Here is a 20632-nt window from a genome sequence, read left to right as displayed (position 1 = left end):
TCTCACAAGTGGAAATGCTCTTTGTATACCACGTTATCAGAAACATTCACTTTAAGTTATTTCTTATGTCATCCCTCTGTTTGTTTTTACAAGAGACAAGGATCTAGCCTCCCAATCTTTTACTGATGTACAGCCACAAACTTCTGGCATAATTCTTGCAAACCTTCTCTGTATCCTATCCATTAGTTCTAAATACATTCAATAAAGTGGTAACCAGGACTTGCGTAATATTCTCCTGTGGCCTAACTGAGGTGACCAAAACTAGCTCGCTGTCTAATAGCAAATTCTGATTGAAGCACGCTGTTTCCCAACTAAACACTGCAGCTCAGGCAATCAGCTAATTAGCAATTGTACATGTTGGGTCTAGCTGTAATAAAGGGGATTTACTTGCAGTGAGATGATTTCGCAGATGAAGCAAGTAATGTTACTCAGGGCAAAGATACAGATACTGCGTTGGTAATCATAGGAAATACACCAGTAATAGAAATTCTGAATGATTAAGTACTGTGCTGTTAAATGTGATTACCATGCCAATAACTCTAACTGCCATTTTTGTAAAGGTAACTACCATATTGTTAGGGGGTAAGGTGTACATTGTGTACTAAATATTAACCAGTTTAGTCCAAATGCATTGTCCTTATAAATCCAATACTATGAAGTACGGTGCAAAACATTACAGTGTAAATACTTTACCATTGGTGTTAGCATAATGTATTTCTACAGATCTACATTTCTCAAGACAAACCAGTTTCATGTGTTTTTCATCTGTTTTGAGAGTCTAGTGTTCACTTAATAATACCATAACCTCTCAACAGCAAATCTGAAATTGAAGTACCAATGAATTTTATAGGGAGTTAGGTTACACCAGGTGAAATTGCATATTCATGTGTGGAATGAACTTCCTGAGGAAATGGTGGATGTGTGTTGAGTTACAACATTTTAAAGGCACTTGGATAAGTACATGAATAGGAAAAGTTTGGAGGAATATGGGCCAGGAGCAGGCAGGTGGGACTGGTTTAGTTTGGGATTATGGTCAGCAGGGACTGGTCAGACTGAAGGATCTATTTCCATGCTCAATGATTATGTAGCTACAGTTATTTCTGACACTTAGGAGTTATTAAAAGAAAGTGAATTTGCAATGAATATCATGCATGGACAATTGCTATTATTTGTAGACCCCAAAATTAACCCAATGTGACTGATCCTATAGAGGATTGGGAGATCGCTGATGTTTTGAAATGATTTGTTTGTAGCCCCCATAAAGATAACTCTTTACATCATTGTGACTTATTTTTAATAGTGCAATCTTCCCTTGAATTGTTTTCTTTAAGGATATGGAAAGATATTCAGGATTTTGCGAAGAGTACAGTTGGAGCTGCAGGAAGGGGTTAATTATGGGCTTTGTATTCCTGGCATAGCTGTATTGATTTATCTTCTGAGATAATGGGAACTGCAGACGCTGGAGATTCCAAGATAATAAAATGTGAGGCTGGATGAACACAGCAGGCCAAGCAGCATCTCAGGAGCACAAAAGCTGACGTTTCGGGCCTAGACCCGAAAGGGTCTAGGCCCGAAACGTCAGCTTTTGTGCTCCTGAGATGCTGCTTGGCCTGCTGTGTTCATCCAGCCTCACATTTTATTATCTTGATTTATCTTCTCTTTCCTTTCTTCTTCCATGGGAAGTAAGCATCACTCACAAGGCCAACCTCTGCTGCTGATACCTAACTGAATGACATTTCAGAGTCAGCTATGGTCGTGTGGGTCTGGAGTCACATGTAGGTTAGATCAAAGCTACTGAGAGCTATGGATGCTCTCCAATGAGCATAATACATTTTTGCAATTATCTCAACAGTGTCAAAGCTTTCTAACCATTTGACCAATGTGTGAGATCCTTCAATTCCAAGAGAAACTTCAGAGTCCCCAGCAGTTTTAACTAAATCTCTCTCATTTCAAATAGGTGCTATAAACTGTGACCTTACTGGTGCTGCTGCAATCCAGGTTTGCTTAAGTGGTTATTTCCTGAGGATGTGGATCCAAAATGTTAATCAATTCTAAAACTCTAAGTTAGAAGTTAGTGGACTGCAAGCTCAACCCCACACCACCTGAGTAAACTGCATGTTCTAAACTTGGGAGTGTGGTTGTTGTTTGACTGTCAATTTTCCTGACTAGGAGGAAATAAGGGAAAGTTTTTATATCTGATCATAGTTACCTCTTTATCTTGACTTGGTCTGCCATAATAGTTGTAATAATGGAAGGGAACAGAACCTAAAACTAAGCAGAATTTTCTCACACCATGTAATGATTTTTGTTACTCATCCTCAGTCCAGAGGGTGAATGGGAACTGGTTATTGCCTTACAGAATTTGGGCTCAGTTTCTTGCACTGAAACAAGAATATAAGAAATAGGAGCAGGAGTCAGCCATCTGGCCCCTTGAGCCTGCTCTGCCATTCAGTAAGATCATGGATGATCTTTTCTTGGGCTCACCTCAACATACCCGCCCACTCACCATAACCCTTAATTCCTTTACTATTCAAAAATCTTTCTTTGCTTTAAGAAAATCAATGAGGTAGCCTCAACTGCTTCACTGGGCAGGGAATTCTGTAGATTTACAACCCTTTGGGTGAGGAAGTTGCTCCATAATTCCGCCCTAAATCTGCTCTCCCTTATTTTGAGGCTGTGCGCCCTAGTTCTAGTTTCACCTGCAATGGAAACCCTCCCTTCTTCAGTCTTATCTATTGCCTTCATAATTTTCTGTTTGTATTAGGATTCCCCTTATTCTTCTAAATTCCAATGAATATAGTCCCAATCTACTCAATCACTCCCCTTAAGCCATACTTAGCTGTTTGTTAATGGGAAGACTGTGTTTCGAAATGGAGTCCAGAGCATTGCATGTACAGTATATTAAACAGTAACTATGTAAAAACCCAGTGAAACAAGCAGTTCCATTGAAGCAGACTGATCAGATCACAGCACAAAATGAAATAAAGCAAGAAAGTTGCAGATTGCAAATTATCTCCAGTGGAATCCAAAACGGACAGTAAAACTTGGAGAGGTTAAGGTGTAAAAGCCAGGCACTCAATACCTCACTCCCATTCCTCCATCATCACTCCAGCTGAAGACATCTGGAAGTCACTGAAGTGAGCACTGCATGCCATTCTACAGACAGCAACTCTTTTATCTCAATCGACATTTAGGAAAAACGTGGATCACGCCGCTGGTCTGTCCTTCCGAAAAGGGGAAGACTTTATTGAATCCTGCCCAGAATATAAAAGCATATTTATCCTGTTGATCTGGCATTATTATGGTATTGATCAATCAGATCTAGCCCAATTATTCTGCATTCAAAACATCTGTCTGAGAGAAGGTACCTATTATTCAGAAGCAAACCATAAAGTACACTGCACCTAACAGCACTACAAAATTGCAATAAAATCCTTTGAGGAAATCCTCATTTTCTGACATGGGGTGCTGAAATGTATTTATTCGGCCATGGAATGTGTGCTTCACTGGCTAGGTCAACATTTATTGCCCATCCCTCATTGTTGTAGAAAAGGTGATGGTGAGCTGCCTTCTTGAACTGCTGCTGTCCTTGAGGTGTAGGGACATTCACAGTGCTGCTAAGGTGGGAGTTCTGGGATTTTGACCCAGTGACAGTGAAGAACGGTGAAATATTTCCAAGTAAGGATGGTATGTGACATGGGAAAATTGTAGGTGATGGTATTCCCATGGATCATCTTGCCTTGTCCTTCAAGGTGAAAGAGTTTACAGTTTTGGAAGCTGTTGCAGGGAGCCTTGGTGAGTCACTGCATTTCATCTTGCACATGGTGCACATTGCCACCATTCTGTGTTGGTGAAGAGAATGAGTGATGAAGTCGGTGGATGGGATACAAGTTAAGCAGGATTGCTTGTAGCTCTGCTGCTGTACAATCAGTATCTGCTAAAAAGTGAGAATGCAAATCAGAATCTTATGTTTTTTGGTTCATAAGATTATATTAATTTCATGCATCAATAGTAACTGATGATTTTCTGCTGTAACATGCTTCAATCGGACCACTCACTGATAATTTTAATTGTACTTTTCAAAAAGCACCCATTCTAGTTGAGCTACTGAAAATTGTTTGAGGATCAAAAATCCTATTTTTATTTCCAGTGCTACTCTCTGGAGGTCAAACTTCAGGCTAATTTCTGGTTCCGTAACAACGATAAACTAATTTCTACCAAGTCTGAATCATTCCTGTGGATAAACATGAATTTATGGTGTATTTGCTTTCCTGCTGTTAGTTAGTAAAACTCAATTGGCTTTCTGCTGATGAAGTTTCTTATGTAGTAACCTTCTTTCCTGATAATAAAGATTTTCCTGAAGAAAGATTAATAAGAAGGAACCATACTCAAAAGAAACACTGCACTTCTGGTGATGACTGAAGGTAGTGCTAAACTTTGCAAAATTGGCAGGACGTTTATTTATTTTGGATGGAAAATTGGATGAACTTCAGACAGATTTGGATGAATGAGAATGCTAGTTGTTTTTTTAATCATAACTCTCTTGCATTGTATTAAGTGTTTCCACATGTTTATCTCAGCATTAGTAGCGTGTTATTGCCACTGGATTGTTCTGCAGTTACTAAAATGGCCAACCAAAAATTGGGGCATATCTCAAAGACATTCGTTAATGATTGCTGTAACCTTACATGGCTTGTTAGCGAGGCCATATTAGGAACAGAGACCTTCACGCTTTGGAGAGATGAGCAATAAGCATGATTCAGGGCCTTGTGGGTTTTGCCAATGTGAGCCACATCCTTATTTGAATTTATCCCTAAATTTGGATGAGGTCTACTCATGGATAGTTTGACACAGCACAAATCAAGTAGCATCTTGTGACTGTGGATGTCCATTGGTCATTAGTCCTCATTCTATTCAGATTGTATCATTTCCCTCGTGGAAGGAGCCGTACATTGGTGTTCCCCTTTAATAATGCAATGCTGGCAGAATATGTTTGTTTCCTTGGTGGGCATGTCTAGGACTGGAAAAAGTGGAAATACATTCTGACTTTGATTCAAAATGGAGTCAAATTTGGGATCTGTCTTCTCTTACTCAGTAGGAACAGGAATGATTGTTTTAAGGAAAGGTTTTTTGTTAATCTGAAAAATGTTTCTGAAGTTACTCATTGCCTCAGTAAAACCACAAGGTCAAGGCTGGAAAATGCATTATTAGCATCTTCTGATAGCACTTAACATTTTCTGTGAATTGCCATTCAACCATTTTTAAGTGCTCTAAATAAATGATGAACTCTCTTAGGGTCACATTCTATAAGCGTAGTTTGTGATTGCCCAGGAAAGGTTGGACTGATGATTGGTTCCTCCCAGGAGATGTTTACTTGTTTTCTTTACAAATGAGTTGAGCAGATAAAATGTAGCTGCAGACATGGCTGAGGATTTTGGTAGCGTCTTCCCCTTCTGTCAGGCATGGCTCAGTGAGCACTGTCACGCTGAGTCGGAAGTTTGTGGATCCAAGACCACTGTAACGATTCGAACACAGAAATCTAGGTTGACACTCCAGTACTGAGGAAGTGAAGGCTAAAGTCACTGTAGTCCCAGAGGAGCATGAGGCTGCTCTTTCATTTAGAGAGCTAACTGGTGGTGAGATTAACTTGAGGTTCACCATATCTCAGGTGAGGGGACGAGATTGAGAAGGTGGCACTGTCATGATAACTTCAGCTGGTATGGGAATTCTTAGCGTTGCTCTGTATCGCAAACCAGCCATCCAGCCAACTGAGCTAACCACCCCCACTGGGAAAGGACAGTACAGTCAGGAGCACTGTTTCAGAATGACGCGTTAAACTGAAACCCCACCTGCTTTTTCAGGTTATAAATGAGAGATACTATTTTGAAGAAGAGCATAAAAGTTACCCCCCCCCACCTGTGTTCTGAAGAATATTTATTTCTCAATCAACATCCATCAAGAAAAATCAGATTTTGTGGCCATTAGCAAATTGCTGTTTGTGGAATTTTGTGTTCATTTCGTGCATTTCACACATTACACTTTAAAAATATTCATTTGACTAGGCAGCACTAAGGAAGAGCAGAGCTTGTGAAAGTTACTATATTAATGCATACTATATTATTTTTTTTTACCTTCTTATTTTATCATCATATCCAGAACCAGAGATTCTGATCTTATTAAACCTCTGCAGCTTAACCTAATTGCAGCCTGAATGAAAGTAATGATAGTCTTGTTTAGTTTCAATAAATAAGCCTGGCTCGAACATTTGTCCTGATGAATAGATAGGAATTGTATGTGGTTACTGTTGTTAACGTCACAGTAAGAGCATCAGTGATAAGTGTGTCATTCTTTCCCTTATTTCTGAAAACTTCTCCAAGGTGTAGTGTTTTTTTTTAATGTATATAGAAAGTATTAAAACCCACATACAAGCGAAGTGATAAAGATACTCATTGAGTCAATTAGACATACCAGGAAGGTCTTTGCTTTGATTACTGGTCTTCTGTCTGATCTCCAGTAAGTGCTGGAGAAACTCAGCAGACCTGGCAGTATCTGTTGAGAGGAGAAGAGTTAATGTTTTGAGTCCAATATGATTCTTCTCCAGGTGTAATGCATTGGGTCTCCACACCCCTGGTTTGGGAAGGTGAAAAAGATCATTTTTTCTGTTCTTTTTCAGTGCGTGTTAGTCCATATCACAAAGCATGCACCTGTCGATGTTGGCTGAGGATATTAATTGAATATTCTTGTTTAAGAATTACTCCTGTGATGAAGTTAAAAAGGGCAGCTTCCAAGGGTTGATCTATCATCTACTCAGGAATGGACAGGATAATCAAAGAACCTGTAAATCATGGGTTGGAGGTGCAGCATCTGTGTACACCTGAGAGCTACACTAATGTATCAACACATGGTTTACATAAGTCCCCAAAATCTGCACATCACCAATTATCACAGGAGGGTTGCCATTGTAGTGACATACAGTCGCCAGGAGGGGCAACAGTAATCTTAATGTCATTTTGTTCATCTACTAGTGCAGGAATATTCAGTTATCTTTGTCGGCATCAACAAACTGGGGAGGAGGCAATGGCCTGGTGGTATTATTGCAGAGCTGTTAATGTTCTGGGGACCTGGGTTCAAATTTCGCCATGACAGATGGTGGAATTTGAATTAAATAATAATGAATTAGGAATCTAATGATGATCATGAATCCACTGTCAGTTGTTGCAAAAACCCGCCTGGTTCACTGATACCCTTTAGGGAAGGAAATCTGCCATTCTGAACATATGACTCCAGACCCACAGCAAATGTGGTTGACTCTTAGAGTTAGTAAGAACTGCTGATGCAGGAGTCAGAGATAACACAGTGAGGAGCTGGAGGAACACAGCAGGCCAGGCAGCATCAGAGGAGTGGGAAGGTAGCCATTTTGGGTCGGGACCCTTATTCTGAGGATAGTTGCTGACCTGAAACATCAACCTTCCTGCTTCTCTGATGCTGCCGGGCCTGTTGTGCTCCTCCAGCTCCACACTGTGTTATCTATGGTTGACTCTTAGCTGCCTCTGGGATGGGCAATAAATGCTGGCCCAGCCAGCAACGCCCTCATCCCGTGAATGAATGAAAAATAAACATGGCTCGAAACTGGTTTCATTTTGATCAGTAAAGTTCAGAAGTGAAAAGCTACAAAAGCTCTAGAGAATCCTGGAACAACGTCTTCCAAAAGGAAAGATGTGTGTACTGTAGGTTGCTTGATTGTATGCAGCTATTTATCAATGTGGTATGTATAGAATATTTTATCAATGTGCTACTTGAATCAACAAATAAGCAAATGGATGTGACTTGTGAAGTTCTACCTTTAATAGTCAAACTTCTGGAAACAAACACCACAACAACAACAACTTGTACTTGCATAGCACCTTCTTGTGAAGCAACATAAGGCATTGAGCCACATAGGTTCGTTTCAGGCCAGAAGAAAGGGGCAAAGGGAAGCAGAGAATATTAAGGAGGTAATTCCAGCACACAGAGCCCAGACACAACCGCTCACTGTGCAACAATTAAAATTGGCAATGCACCAGAGGCTAGAAGTAGAGGAGCAGAGGTATCTCAGATAGTTGTGAGGCTAGGGGAGGCTACAAAAAGAGGGAGGGGTCAAGAGGTATTTGAAAGCAAGGGTGAGAATTTTTCAATGGAGGTATTGTTTAACCATGAGCCAGTACTGGTCAGCGAGAACAGCAGGGTGATGAGTGAACAGGACTTTGTATGAATAAAGACATGAGTAGTAGAGTTATGGATCGCCTCACATTTATTGAGCATGGAACACGGGACGGCCTGAGGTATCTATAGCAGCACACAGCAGTCAAACAATACAGGAAGTTTCTTTTCCTTTGATGTCTAAGAAATAAAGACAGTCATGCTGGAGTAATGGCTTTGTTTTTGCAAACGGCTGCAATTGTCTCTTGGCTCTCCTCACTGTTTTTCTTCCATTTGCATGTCTCCATGTGATATTATTAGAATTCTGCGGTTTTGCCATTATCAGATAGATGTGCTGTGTGCTCCAGTTAAGGTTTCGAGCCTGCAGTGCTTTATAATCAAATGCTGGGCTTTTATCAATCCCGGTTTGAAGTAGCATTTCATTACAATTTGACGTAAGTGGTAATGGAACACTTGCCCTGAAAGCTGCGCTCATAAAATTCAGCATCAATTAAGCATTGAATATCAACTTGAGGTAAAATAGAAATAACTTCAACAGCAAGACCATCCCCCATAGAATTGATGGCCAGGCTGAGAGCAATTACAGTCTGCAAGAACTGGTATCTTAACAATGGGCAGTCTAATTTCCAGTAAATGCTGTTTTTGAACAGCACCACACAAAAATAATGCCGATTAGCTTCAATTCCCTTTTGTAAGATGATTAACCATAGTCCACAAGAGACCAAAAGCATCTGCCTCATCTAGTTAGCAACAAGTGGGCAAGGCAAGGGCAGGTCTCCAGGAACCAGCACAAGGATAGTGCCCATGTTATTGGCATCCTCTGCACCACTCTGAATTAACCAATCCTCATTCCTTTTGCTTTTACTGCTTTTGCCCAGGGGCAATGGGAGTTGGAGAAGGGGCACTGATAATTTATTGTATGTAAAAATGGTGAAGGCAATGGCTCCACCACCCCACCATCCCTGTTCACCTCCCCCCGCCCTACTCTAGGTCCTGACTCGGGCTGATTTGCAGTTTCACATTTGTGATTGGAGATTTCCACAAATGTCCCTTTGATGATATCTGTCAGTGTTCGCATTTCAGACTCAAACTGTTCAGTCACAGTTGCACTGAGCTCTATCCTCACCTGCATTTTCAGGAGAGGCATCGTTCAACATTACAGAAAAAAGCTATTTGACCCATTAACAATGACCATTCTCTTAAAAATATCAATCCATTTGTTTCTAGTTTTGTGCCTTCCCTATGCCAGAGAATATTGCCTCCATCCAAATCTGTGCACTATTTAAATGCATCATGCCGATGTTTGGTATTCCTTTACTCCCAATCTGTTTGCCCATTCTCAATCTTACCTTCCTTATCCACATTCCTTTTGGTTAGAAGGTTATGAGTTCAAGTCCCATTCCAGAAGCGTAAAAATCTTTGCTGACTCTGCAATGTATTGAGGAAGCTCTGCACTATTGGAGAGGAGCTACCCTTAAAATAAGATATTCACCTGACATTTGTTTAGAAGCATCTGAAAGTAAAAAGATTGCATGTCTTCATTTCAAAGGAAAGGGATTTTATCCCAATGGCCAATTGTTGTTCCTCAATTGACATGACTGAGATGAGATTATCTGGACATTATTATGCGCTCTTGCGACAACAGTCTGGCTGGTGCAGTGACTTTAGTGAAACTAGTCACCAAATGGCAGTCTTTAGTTAGTGCCCCGTGGTAGAGATGACATGTCTACAGCAAACCAGAAGGCAGATTGTTGCACTGTTGCCAAACAGTCAGATCATAATGCTGTTTTTTTTGGGAGCTTGCTGTGTTCAGATTGGCTATGTCTCTACCTTTAAATATACTTAATTGGCTGTAAATGCTTTGGGGATTCCTGATGCCAAGGAAGTCAATATATAAATGAAACTGTGTTATGGGCCAATATTGTGCCACCTGTTTCTCCATTTTCAAATGGTCCAATCCACTTCCACCCACTACTAATTTAAAATTCCATCTTCCGTGTTCTCCCTAATTTGGGGGCTATCTGTGAGATACAGCACAGAAGAAAAAACTGATCCCATTCCTACATCCTGCACTGTGATCAGAACTCATTCCAGTGTCCAAACTGTTGACAGTGATGGTCATGTGGTGGTTTAGTATTAGATAACGAGCCAGTGTTTAAGAGTTGAAACTCACCATTGAAAATTGTGAGATTACAGTCAATCAATTTAATAACATTTCAGTTAATTTCTATTCCTCTGTGGCTAAGGCCAACTGTAATTTCCCCCACAGCTCATGATAAATGAACCCAATACATAGTTTGAGCTGAAATTGCTGGAGAAACTCAGCAGGTCTGAAAACAAATAACATTTCAAGTTCAGTGACACTTGCGCACTCTCTCAACTCTATTTTTCCTCCATTGATGCTTTCAGGCTTGCTGAGTATGTACAGCAATTTCTGTTATGGTTTGTTTCAGATCTCCGGCAATTTTCATAGAATCCCTATCGTGTGGAAACAGGCCATTTGGCCCATCAAGACCACATCAACCCTCTGTAGAGTAAGAGGACCTTGGGCAATTTAGCATTGCCAATTCACCTAACCTGTACATCTTTGGACTGTGGGAGGAAATCAGAGCACCCAGAGGAAACCCACACAGATGTGGGGAGAATATGCAAGCTCCACACAGACAGTTGCCCGAGGGTGGAAGTGAACCCAGGTTCCTGGTGCTGTGAGGCAGCAGCGTTAACCACTGAGCCATTTTTGAGCTGATCTCACTATTTCTCAGTGCAGTTGTCAACGAAACTATTTTTAGGCACCAAAAGCAATCTTCCTTGTCACCTCCTTAATTTCTTTACAAGTTCCACTTGTTATACAGAATAATTTTATCATAATTAATTAAAGACGCCATCAGGATGGGACAATCTTTAAAAGTGTACATATTTGGCTTCTCGTGTGTGTTCTGACAGGCACCACTAATACTGAAATGAAACAATGTCTATTAAGACTTCAGCTATTTCAGACGAGGATTCATTTTTCTTTCTAGCTGTTAGGAGTCTTTCAGTGGCTTTTATCTCCAGGTAATAGTGTGCAGCCATGGCATAACTAGTCCCTGTCTCTGGAGTCTTGCACAGCCCTACAGTTCCCAACAATCTCAGTGGTGCTCCAGCTTTGCCCTGTTGTGGATCCTTGATTTTGATCATTGCACATTGGCGTCACGCCTTTAGTTGCCTGGGCCCTAAACACTCAAATTAACTTTCTAAACCTTTCTCCTCCTTTAATGTCCTCCTTAAAACTTTGCTATTTGACCAAGTTTGGTCATTGTCCTGATATCTGTTTTTATGATTGAGTGGCAAATTTTGTCTGATAACACTATTTGGAAGTACCTTGGGGTGTTTATCTATGTTAAAAATGCTATATGATTGCTAGATGATGATGTTGCTAAGATGTTGTTATTCAGCCCCTATGATGTGATCTCTAACCCAGTTCTAACAAATAATAACCAAGGCTTGAAATTACATGACTCTGAATAAAATCTCAAAACACCTTCTTTGTGAGTTCAGAACCACCCATCATTTCAAACTAATTAATAGTTGAGAAAACACTACAGAATACCAGTGTCATGGTAAATGTCAAGCCAAAAACTGCTACAGCTAAAATTGGTGTTAAAACTGATTGTTGGGCTGAAGAGGCCTGGTCCTTCATTCTGATCCATAGAAATGTCCACTCATCAGTACTTGCACCCAAATATCATGAGTTACACAAAAATATAACCCGAGTAAATAGGAAATAATTACTATCATCAATTTTCTCTTGAGTAGCATCATTGTTTAATGGCATTCAGTGCTTCTAACAACACAATGTTTTGTGATTTCCTTGTTATAGTTGGTGAAACTGTGCAGTGGGATGATCGAAGCAGGGAGAGCATATACCACAGCCAACAAACATTTTGTCAATGGGATCCGAGACCTCTCTCAACAGTGCAGGAAAGATGAAATGATATCGGTAAGATGGAAGTCATTTTACAAATTCTGCCATATTTCCTTCATTAGCTGGGAACGTAGAATGGAAGAAGAGCTTGTGTGTTGCCCAATGATCCAACTGAAGCTACTTAATTCTGGGATGCCAGGAGTTAGTTGTGTCTGGATTAGGACCTCTTTCTGACAGGAACTCGGTAAAGGGAAATTTGCGATATAAATGGTGTCTCTCTATTGTAATAACATTCACCAGTGCAAATATGTAAGGAATATACAGTATAAGTGAACAAAGCCAGGTTCTCTTCACCCCATAATTTCTGTGAATGTTTGTTCTGCCCAATAGATACCTCCACTGCTCATTAACATTTCCCAGCTGAAATCACTCTGAGTACAAATTTAACAAGTGTCTACTTGTTTTCTCATGGTGCCCATTTACTCCAAAATTCCAGGCATATGTCAGCCTGATGTCACCAAACAGCACCATTATTTCTGGATCATACATGACTCTCAGTCTGCTGAAATTTTTGCAGAGACGCCTTTGCAATCTGGAAGCTGTCATTTCTGAGTTTTATGTTGTTATCTTAGGTTTCCTGACCAGAGTACCTTGTGTCTCTGAAGTCCACATTGTTAAGGTTCCTTCCTCATTTCAATATGTTAACAAGGCAATCATCGTATCACTAGGCACCTTGCTGTTCATCATGATTCCTAGCAATATTCCCAATGTGGTATTGTGCATGAGACAGCATGATGGGGAATATTTAGTTGTTGGCTTCTTACAGGTCTGTTTTTTTCATTCATTCATTCATTCATGGGGCATGGGTGTCATTGGCTGTGCCAGCATTTGTTGTCTGTCCCTAAATGCCCTTGAGAAAGTGATGGTGAGCTGCCTTCATGAGTTGCTGCAGTCCATGTACTGTAGGTAAACCCACACAGCCCTTAGGGAGGGAATTCCAGGATTTTGACCTAGTGACACTGAATGTACAATGATCTATTTCCAAGTCAGGTTGGTGAGTGGCCTGGAGGTGATCTTGCAGGTGGTGGTGTTCCCATGTAGCTGCTGTCCTTGTCTTTCTAGATGGAAGTGATTGTGGATGCAGAAGGTGCTGTCACAGGCTTTGAATGTCTGCAGTACATCTTGTAGATGGTACACACTGCTGCTGCGTGCGGATGGTGGAAGGAGTTGAAACTTATTGATGTGGTGCCAATCAAGTGGACTGCATTGTCCTGGATGGTGCCAAGCTTGAGTCTTGTTGGAGCCGCACCCATCCAGGCAAGTTGGCAGTATTCTATCACTGTCCTGACTTGTGCCTTGTAGATGGTGGACAAACTTTGGGGAGTCAGGAAGTGAGTTATATCCTGCAGTATTCCTAGCCTCTGACCTGCTCTTCTAACCATTGTGTTTGTTTATGTGGTGACTCCAATTGAATCCCTGGTGAGTGGTAATCCCATAATCCATTAATCCCCAGAATGTTGACAGTGAGAAATTTGGTGATGGTAACACCATGAAATGAAAAGGGCGATGGCTAGATTGTGTGTTATTGGATTGCCTGGCATTTATATGGCACGAATGTAACTTGCCACTTGTCACCCCAAGTCTGGGTATTTGTTCAGATCTGATTGCGTTTGAACATGGACTTCCTTAGTATCTGAGGCGTCACAAATGGTGCTGAACATTAGCTCAATCATCAGCGAACATCCCCACTTCTGACATTATGGTGAAGCAAAGGCTACTGATGAAGCAGCTGAAGATAGTTGGACTGAGGACACCACCCTGAAGATCTCCTGCAGCTGAGATGACTAACCTCCAGCAACTACAATCATCTACCCATTTGCCAGGTATGATACCAACCAGTGGAGAGCTTGCCCGCTAATTCCCATTGATTCCACTTTTGCTCGGGCTCCTTGATGCCACACTGGATCAATGCGGCATTGATGTCAAGGGATGTCACTGTCCCCTCGCCTCTGGAATTCAGCTCTTTTCTGCATGTTTGAACCAAGGCTGTAATGAAGTCAGGAACTGAGTGGCCCTGGCAGAACCCAAACTGAGTGTTGCTGAGCAGCTGCTGTTTAGTAGCACTGTTGATGACATCTTCCATCACTTTGCTGCTGATCAAGACTAGACTGATGGGATGGTAATTAGCTGGGCTGTACTTGTCCTGCTTTCTGCACACATGACATACCATGGTAATTTTCCACATTGTCAGGCAGATGCTAGTGTTGTATCTGTATTTTAAAGGCTTAGCTAGAAGAGTGGCAAATTCTGGAGCACAAGTCTTAAATGCCATTGCTTTGCAGTGTTCAGTGTCTCCAGTCATTTCTTGTTATCACGTAGAGTAAATCGAATTGTCTGAAGACTGATATCTGTGATGCTGGGGGACCATTGGAGGAGGCTGAAACGGATCATCCACTCAGCATGTCTGGTTGAAGAATGCTGTGAACGTTTCATCATTGACTTTTGCACTGGTGTATTGTGCCCTTCCATCGTTGAGGATGGGGATATTTGCAGAGCCTCCTTGTCCACTGAATTGTTCAGTCTTGTACCTCAAGGTTCATGATCACCTCCAAGGCCCTATTTTAACAGGAGTCAGACTCCCAGAAAATTATAAGCAAAGGTTAGCATAGAATCATAGAATCCCTGCAGTATGAAATTTAGCCCATCAAGTCCACACAGGCCTTCCAAACAGCATCCTGCCCAGATCCACCCCCACTGTAATCCTGCATTTCCCGTGGCTAATCCACCTGACCTGCTCATCTTTGGACTGTGGGAGGAAACTAACCAGACACGGGGAGAATGTGCAAACTCCACACAGACCGTCACCCACGACTGGAATCGAACTCAGGCCCCTGGCGCTGTGAGCCAGTAGTGCTAACCGCTGACACGCCGTGCCACAGCTTAAAGGGATCAACAGACAGACCAGTACATCATTCTAAATTGCCAATTAGGCCATTTGAGGAAACCTCCATATTGTGTGTCTGAACAGTGTCCAGCTGAACATATGGTCAGATCTGTAGCTATTTTCAAAGACTTTTTCTTTTGCTTGTGTTTTTATGAAAATCCTTTGTTTTCTCCCCCTCATAAGCATCAGTTATGCATGTGTGACAAGTAATTTCAATGTGGTCTCTCAGTCAGCTGTTTGCAGTAAAGTGCTTGGGATTTATTCTCACGCTTCCTGATATCATCCAGACCTTAAGTATGATTACTGCTTTTAATGGCTCCCACCTATTTCTTCCTGTATTCCAGTGGAGGGAGATTAAAAGGGGGAGAAACAGCTTCCGTTGCAGCATAACGACTTGATACAATCCTCAGAGAGACTAATAACCTTCAAAGAAAGCAATCCCCAAAGGACCCCAACGGAAGGACCGCAAGACAGATTTTCACTGTTTTAACACTTCTTTATTGTAATACTCGAACCCAGAATCAAGATAAATCAAATTTACGTGAACAGATAAATGGTATTTCAATACAAGCAGTGAATTTCACTTTAAATAGTTGATATGACTGAAGACAACTTCTGAGCATCACTCCTAGCAGATCAGTGACTGCCAAGTACAATTGCAAAGTCCTTTCAACTCTGCGATAATAAAATGTGAGGCTGGGTGAACATAGCAGGCCCAGCAGCATCTCAGGAGCACAAAAGCTGACGTTTCAGGCCTAGACCCTTCATCAGAGAGGGGGATGGGGAGAGGGTTCTGGAATAAATAGGGAGAGGGGGGGAGGCAGACCGAAGATGGAGAGAAAAGAAGATAGGTGGAGAGGAGAGTATAGGTGGGGAGGTAGGGAGGGGATAGGTCAGTCCAGGGAAGACGGACAGGTCAAAGAGGTGGGATGAGGTTTGTAGGTAGGAGATGGAGGTGCGGCTTGAGGTGGGAGGAAGGGATGGGTGAGAGGAAGAACAGGTTAGGGAGGCAGAGACAGGTTGGACTGGTTTTGGGATGCAGTGGGTGGAGGGTAAGAGCTGGGCTGGTTGTGTGGTGCAGTGGGGGGAGGGGACGAACTGGGCTGGTTTTGGGATGCCTTTCAACTCTGCCTCCTGTAAGTCAGGATTCTCATTTCACTCACTCACTGGATTTGGCTCTCGAGTCACTTTCACTGGTAGCTTTATTCTGTCTGAGTTTCCCAGATGTGATTAATACCACGTTAGGTACATTCACCTCAGAATTAATGGCATAGCTTGCCAGATTTGCATAGAATCTTGACAGAATCTTGCATAGGTTTTCCAACTAACCAATTAAAAACACTTTGCTTTATGATCTGATCACTTTGGTACATATACCCTGCTCTTTAGCTTGTCAAAGCTATCCATGCCACTTTTAGATTTCCATTTGTTTTAGCTAGTTCGCTCATTGCTTCACCAAGATCCACGAGTTCTGTATCTCCTCACCTCCAGCTAAAGAACCAAATGCGACGAGTCCGAAATAACAAGATGTAGAGTTGAATGAACACAGCAGCCCAAGCAGAGCCCAGTGTGTTTTCTGCAACACAGCAAGCACAAACTGCAGTTCCAATCAGGTTCCATTTACCTTTTTTTTGGTGATCTCTCGATCATTTCAAAAGCAAAGAGTTGGGGTAAATGGGTGTTTTTCTGGTTGATGGTCAGTGGCTAGTGATGTGCCTCAGGGATCAGTGTCGGGACCGCAATTGTTTACGATTTATATAGAAGATTTGGAGTTGGGGACTAAGTGTTTTGTGTCAAAATCTGCAGATGACAAAGGTGAGTGCTAGACCAAAGTGTGCAGAAGACACTGAAAGTCTGCAGAGGGATATAGATTGTCTAAGTGAGCAGGCAAAGGTCTGGCAGATGGAGTACAATGTCGTCCAGTTCGCTAGGAATAACAGCAAAATGGACTATGTTTTAAATAGTAAAAAATTGCAGCACACTGCTGTGCAGAGGGACTTGGGTGTCCTTGTGCATGAATTGCTAAAAGTAGAATTGCAGGTGCAGCAGGTAATTAAAAAGACAAATGGAATTTTGTTTGCTGTTGCTAGAAGGATGGAGTTTAAAAACAGGGAGGCTATGCTGCAGCTGTACAGGGTCCTGGTGAGGCCACACCTGGCGTACCGTGTGCAGTTTTGGTCTCCTTACTTGGGAAGAGATATACTAGCACCGGAGGGTGTACAGAGGAGATTCACTCGATTGATTCCAGAGTTGAGAGGGTTGGATTATGAGGAGAGACTGAGTAGACTGGGATTATACTCATTGGAATTCAGAAGAATGAGGGGAGATCGTATAGAAACATATAAGATTATGAAGGGAATAGATAAGGTGGAGGCAGGGAGGTTGTTTCCGCTAGCAGGTGAAACTAGGACTAGGGGCCATCGCTCAAAATAAATGGAAGCAGATGTAGGACTGAGGTCAGGAGGAACTTCTTCACCCAAAGGGTTGTGAATCTGTGGAATTCCCTGCCCAGTGAAGTGGTTGAAGTTACCTCGCTGAATGTTTTTAAGGGAAGGCTAGATAAATTTTTGAACAGTAAAGGAATTAAGGGTTATGGTGAGTGAGTGGGTAAGTGGAGCTGAGTCTCAATAATGTCAGCCGTGATCTTATTAAATGGTGGGGCAAGCACAAGGGGCCAGATGGCCTGCTCCTGCTCCTAGTTCTTATGTTCTTATGTATTTCCATAGTAACCTGAATAACCTGGTAATTTCTTGGAAATGTCCTCAAAGAATTTGGATTGATTTTCTGGGTTAGGTGGGGGCTAGTTTGGGGAAAGCTTTAGAAATAATTTTGTTGAAGTTTCCAAACTTGAAACATGTAAAATGCACGAAAATAATGAAGCAGCGTGAATTTTATTCAAATAAAAACCAATTGAACTGCAAATGCTGTAAATCAGAAACACAAATAGAGACTGCTGAAAAAGCTCAGCAGGTGTGGCCGCATCTGTGAAGAGACATCAGTGTTAACATTTCAGGTCCTGTGACCTGTATTCAAAATTATTTTATTCAAACACTTCTCATTCTGGTTAACTGATCTGACATGATGTCTCATCCAAAGTTTATTGGGAATCACTACCACAAGAATAGTGACAAGTGACATTAATGAAGATTGCTGTGCACTGTTGGTTTCCGTCTAAAATTATGATCTCGGAGTAGGCTCTGATAATTTCCACATGGTAATCACACCTCGGTTTTTTTTTATTTCAGGAATGCCTCCAGAAGTTTGGAGAAAGCTTACAAGAAATGATCAACTACCACATGGTAAGGCATCAGTTTCTGTCATTTCATAATCCTCCACATGCATAAATAAAGGGAATTAAGTGCAAAGATTGTTTCAAAATCTAGTGACATGAAATCTTGCTTAATTTTGCATTAGGATAATGATCCCATTGCATGTTAAGTGAGTTGCTGCTGGTGTCAGCAACTCACTCCCCATCATCACATGCAGTAAAAATATGCTGAAATCTGGCGTGTACATTTCTCCATGGAGCAATTTGAACAGACTTTCTTCATTAGTCCTCGAAAATGCCAGTCCACTCTTTTTTTTTAATATATGGCGTGCACACAAACATATTAAACGCATTATCATATGGATTGTAGTGAATATTTGCCATTGTAACATTCAGTGCAGCTGGTCCCATTTTCAAACAGTTGTCACAAGTTGAGATCATTAATGAAGTATGGGATGTGCTCTCAAAGAAAGGATTGTATTAGCTCACTCTTCAAACACTGAATGTGCAGGAAGATAGAGACCAGCGCAGGTTGAAAACATATGTCACCATTAGTGCGTGATCCAAAAATCATTGGGACAGAATGGTTATTATTATAAAGCTGATCCTTATCTCGATATCCTCTTCATTTCAACTGAACCTGAGTAAAGAGTAAATCCAGTAAAGAGACACTAGCCTGCAAGAAGTGGTGGCATTGCGGTAATATCTCTGGACAGTAATCCAGAAATAAGACTGAACTAAGATTCTGAAAACATGTTCAAAGAGCACTACAGCAGCCAGGAGAATTTAAATTCAGTCTCATAAAATGCTAATCTAGGTCATGGTGAGCTCTGGATTGTTATAAAGAACTCATCTGATTCACTAATATCCTTCAGAGGTGGAAATCTGCCCTTATTACCCAGTCTGGTCTCCATGTGTCTCCAGGTCTGTAGCTTTGTGGCTGAAATGGAACTGACCTGTTGCAAGTAGCAAGCTGGGTTGTATCAAATGGCTGCAGAAAGTATTGGGGTGCTCATGATTTAAGGAGTAGCTTATTAGGCATGGAGTGGCAATGATAGTTAATCCTATGCTCAACTAGAAAAACTACAGCCAGACTAGAAAACCAAAGGCAATAAGCTCCTCAATTCTTTTTTCTGGCAATGGAGCATTAGCAATGGATTATGTGTGACCAAACCCTGATGTTTGGCTTGATCCATGACCTTCTGACTTGAGGCAAATATTCCATCACTCAGTCATGACTCACGTTATTAAATGCAGCTATTAGCACTGACCAAAGAAGAAGTGGCTCATCAGTGAGGTTGCTCACAGTAATTTGAAAAACGGTATAAGAACGGGAACAGCTTATTATTTAACACAGTGTATTATTCTGCCTCGAGAGTGGAACTGAGTTTAAATGAAGCACCATGCTGAAGCTTCAAGTTCTAACTCATGTAAATAAGTTCAGTCAGAGGTCAATGAAGTTGGAAGGTGTACGTGCAGGAAATACCCCATCTGTTTTTTAAAATGCATTTCTTTTAAATGTTATTTTTGTTTATAAACACACTGTTATGCCTGAAACATACTGGACTCCACATTTTGTGATGTAGATTTCTGGAGTGCATGAGAACCCTACATTTTAACACTAAATTGGCAGCTACTGTTGACCACATATTTTTGCTAATTTGTCTTGCCTTGGAGGCTGCCCAGATGTTGCGTGCGGAGGAGAAACACACCAGGTTTTGTCTGCAGATTTTAAGTGTGATTTGTCAGTAATTCAAGCAAGAAATCCCAGATGGCAGCTGTTTAGAAGGCGGTACTCCTGCTTCGAGAACCACCTGGTCTGTGGAAGGATGGCGACAGTGTTTCTGTTCACATCACACTTGCAGTTCTGGCAGCATCACAGAGCACATGAATAGCATAAGGCTCCTCATAGAATCTTCATAAGCATGGGTGCAAGTCCCACAAGACTGAGAGGCCTTCATACAGGGGACATAGAGAAAATCGTTTCTCTAGTAGGAGAGACTAGGACCTGAGGGCACAGCCTCAGAGTGAAGAGACGACCCTTTAGAACTGAAATGAGGAGGAATCTCTTCAGCGAGAGGGTGGTTAAGCGACAGAACTCATTGCCATGGAGAGCTATGGAGGCCAAGTCACTGAGTGTCTTTAAAACAAAAGTATGTTCTCGATTAGTAAGGGGATCAAGGTTTACAGGGAGAAGGCAGGAGAATGGGCTTGAGAAATACATCAGCTATGATCGAATGGCAGAGCAGACTTGATAGGCCGACTGCGAATGTCTTCTGAATTGATGAGATTGAAGTTGAAAATGGCTTAAAATGAA

General features: G+C 41.5%; 1 protein-coding gene across 1 annotated transcript in view; it reads left to right on the top strand.

Moving 5' to 3' along the window:
• Positions 1–20632, top strand: part of acap3a (ArfGAP with coiled-coil, ankyrin repeat and PH domains 3a) — a 309102-nt gene that overhangs the window by 155939 nt on the left and 132531 nt on the right. Inside the window, exons 3-4 of the mRNA XM_048561396.2 lie at positions 12059–12178; positions 18293–18346. Of these exons, the coding sequence (XP_048417353.2) occupies positions 12059–12178; positions 18293–18346 (174 nt within the window). The remainder of the gene's footprint in view (positions 1–12058; positions 12179–18292; positions 18347–20632) is intronic.

Source organism: Stegostoma tigrinum, chromosome 28, assembly GCF_030684315.1.
Source record: "Stegostoma tigrinum isolate sSteTig4 chromosome 28, sSteTig4.hap1, whole genome shotgun sequence".
Taxonomy (NCBI): domain Eukaryota; kingdom Metazoa; phylum Chordata; class Chondrichthyes; order Orectolobiformes; family Stegostomatidae; genus Stegostoma; species Stegostoma tigrinum.
The sequence above is the reverse complement of the archived record's forward strand: the minus strand, read 5'-3'. Positions and strand labels throughout refer to the sequence as shown.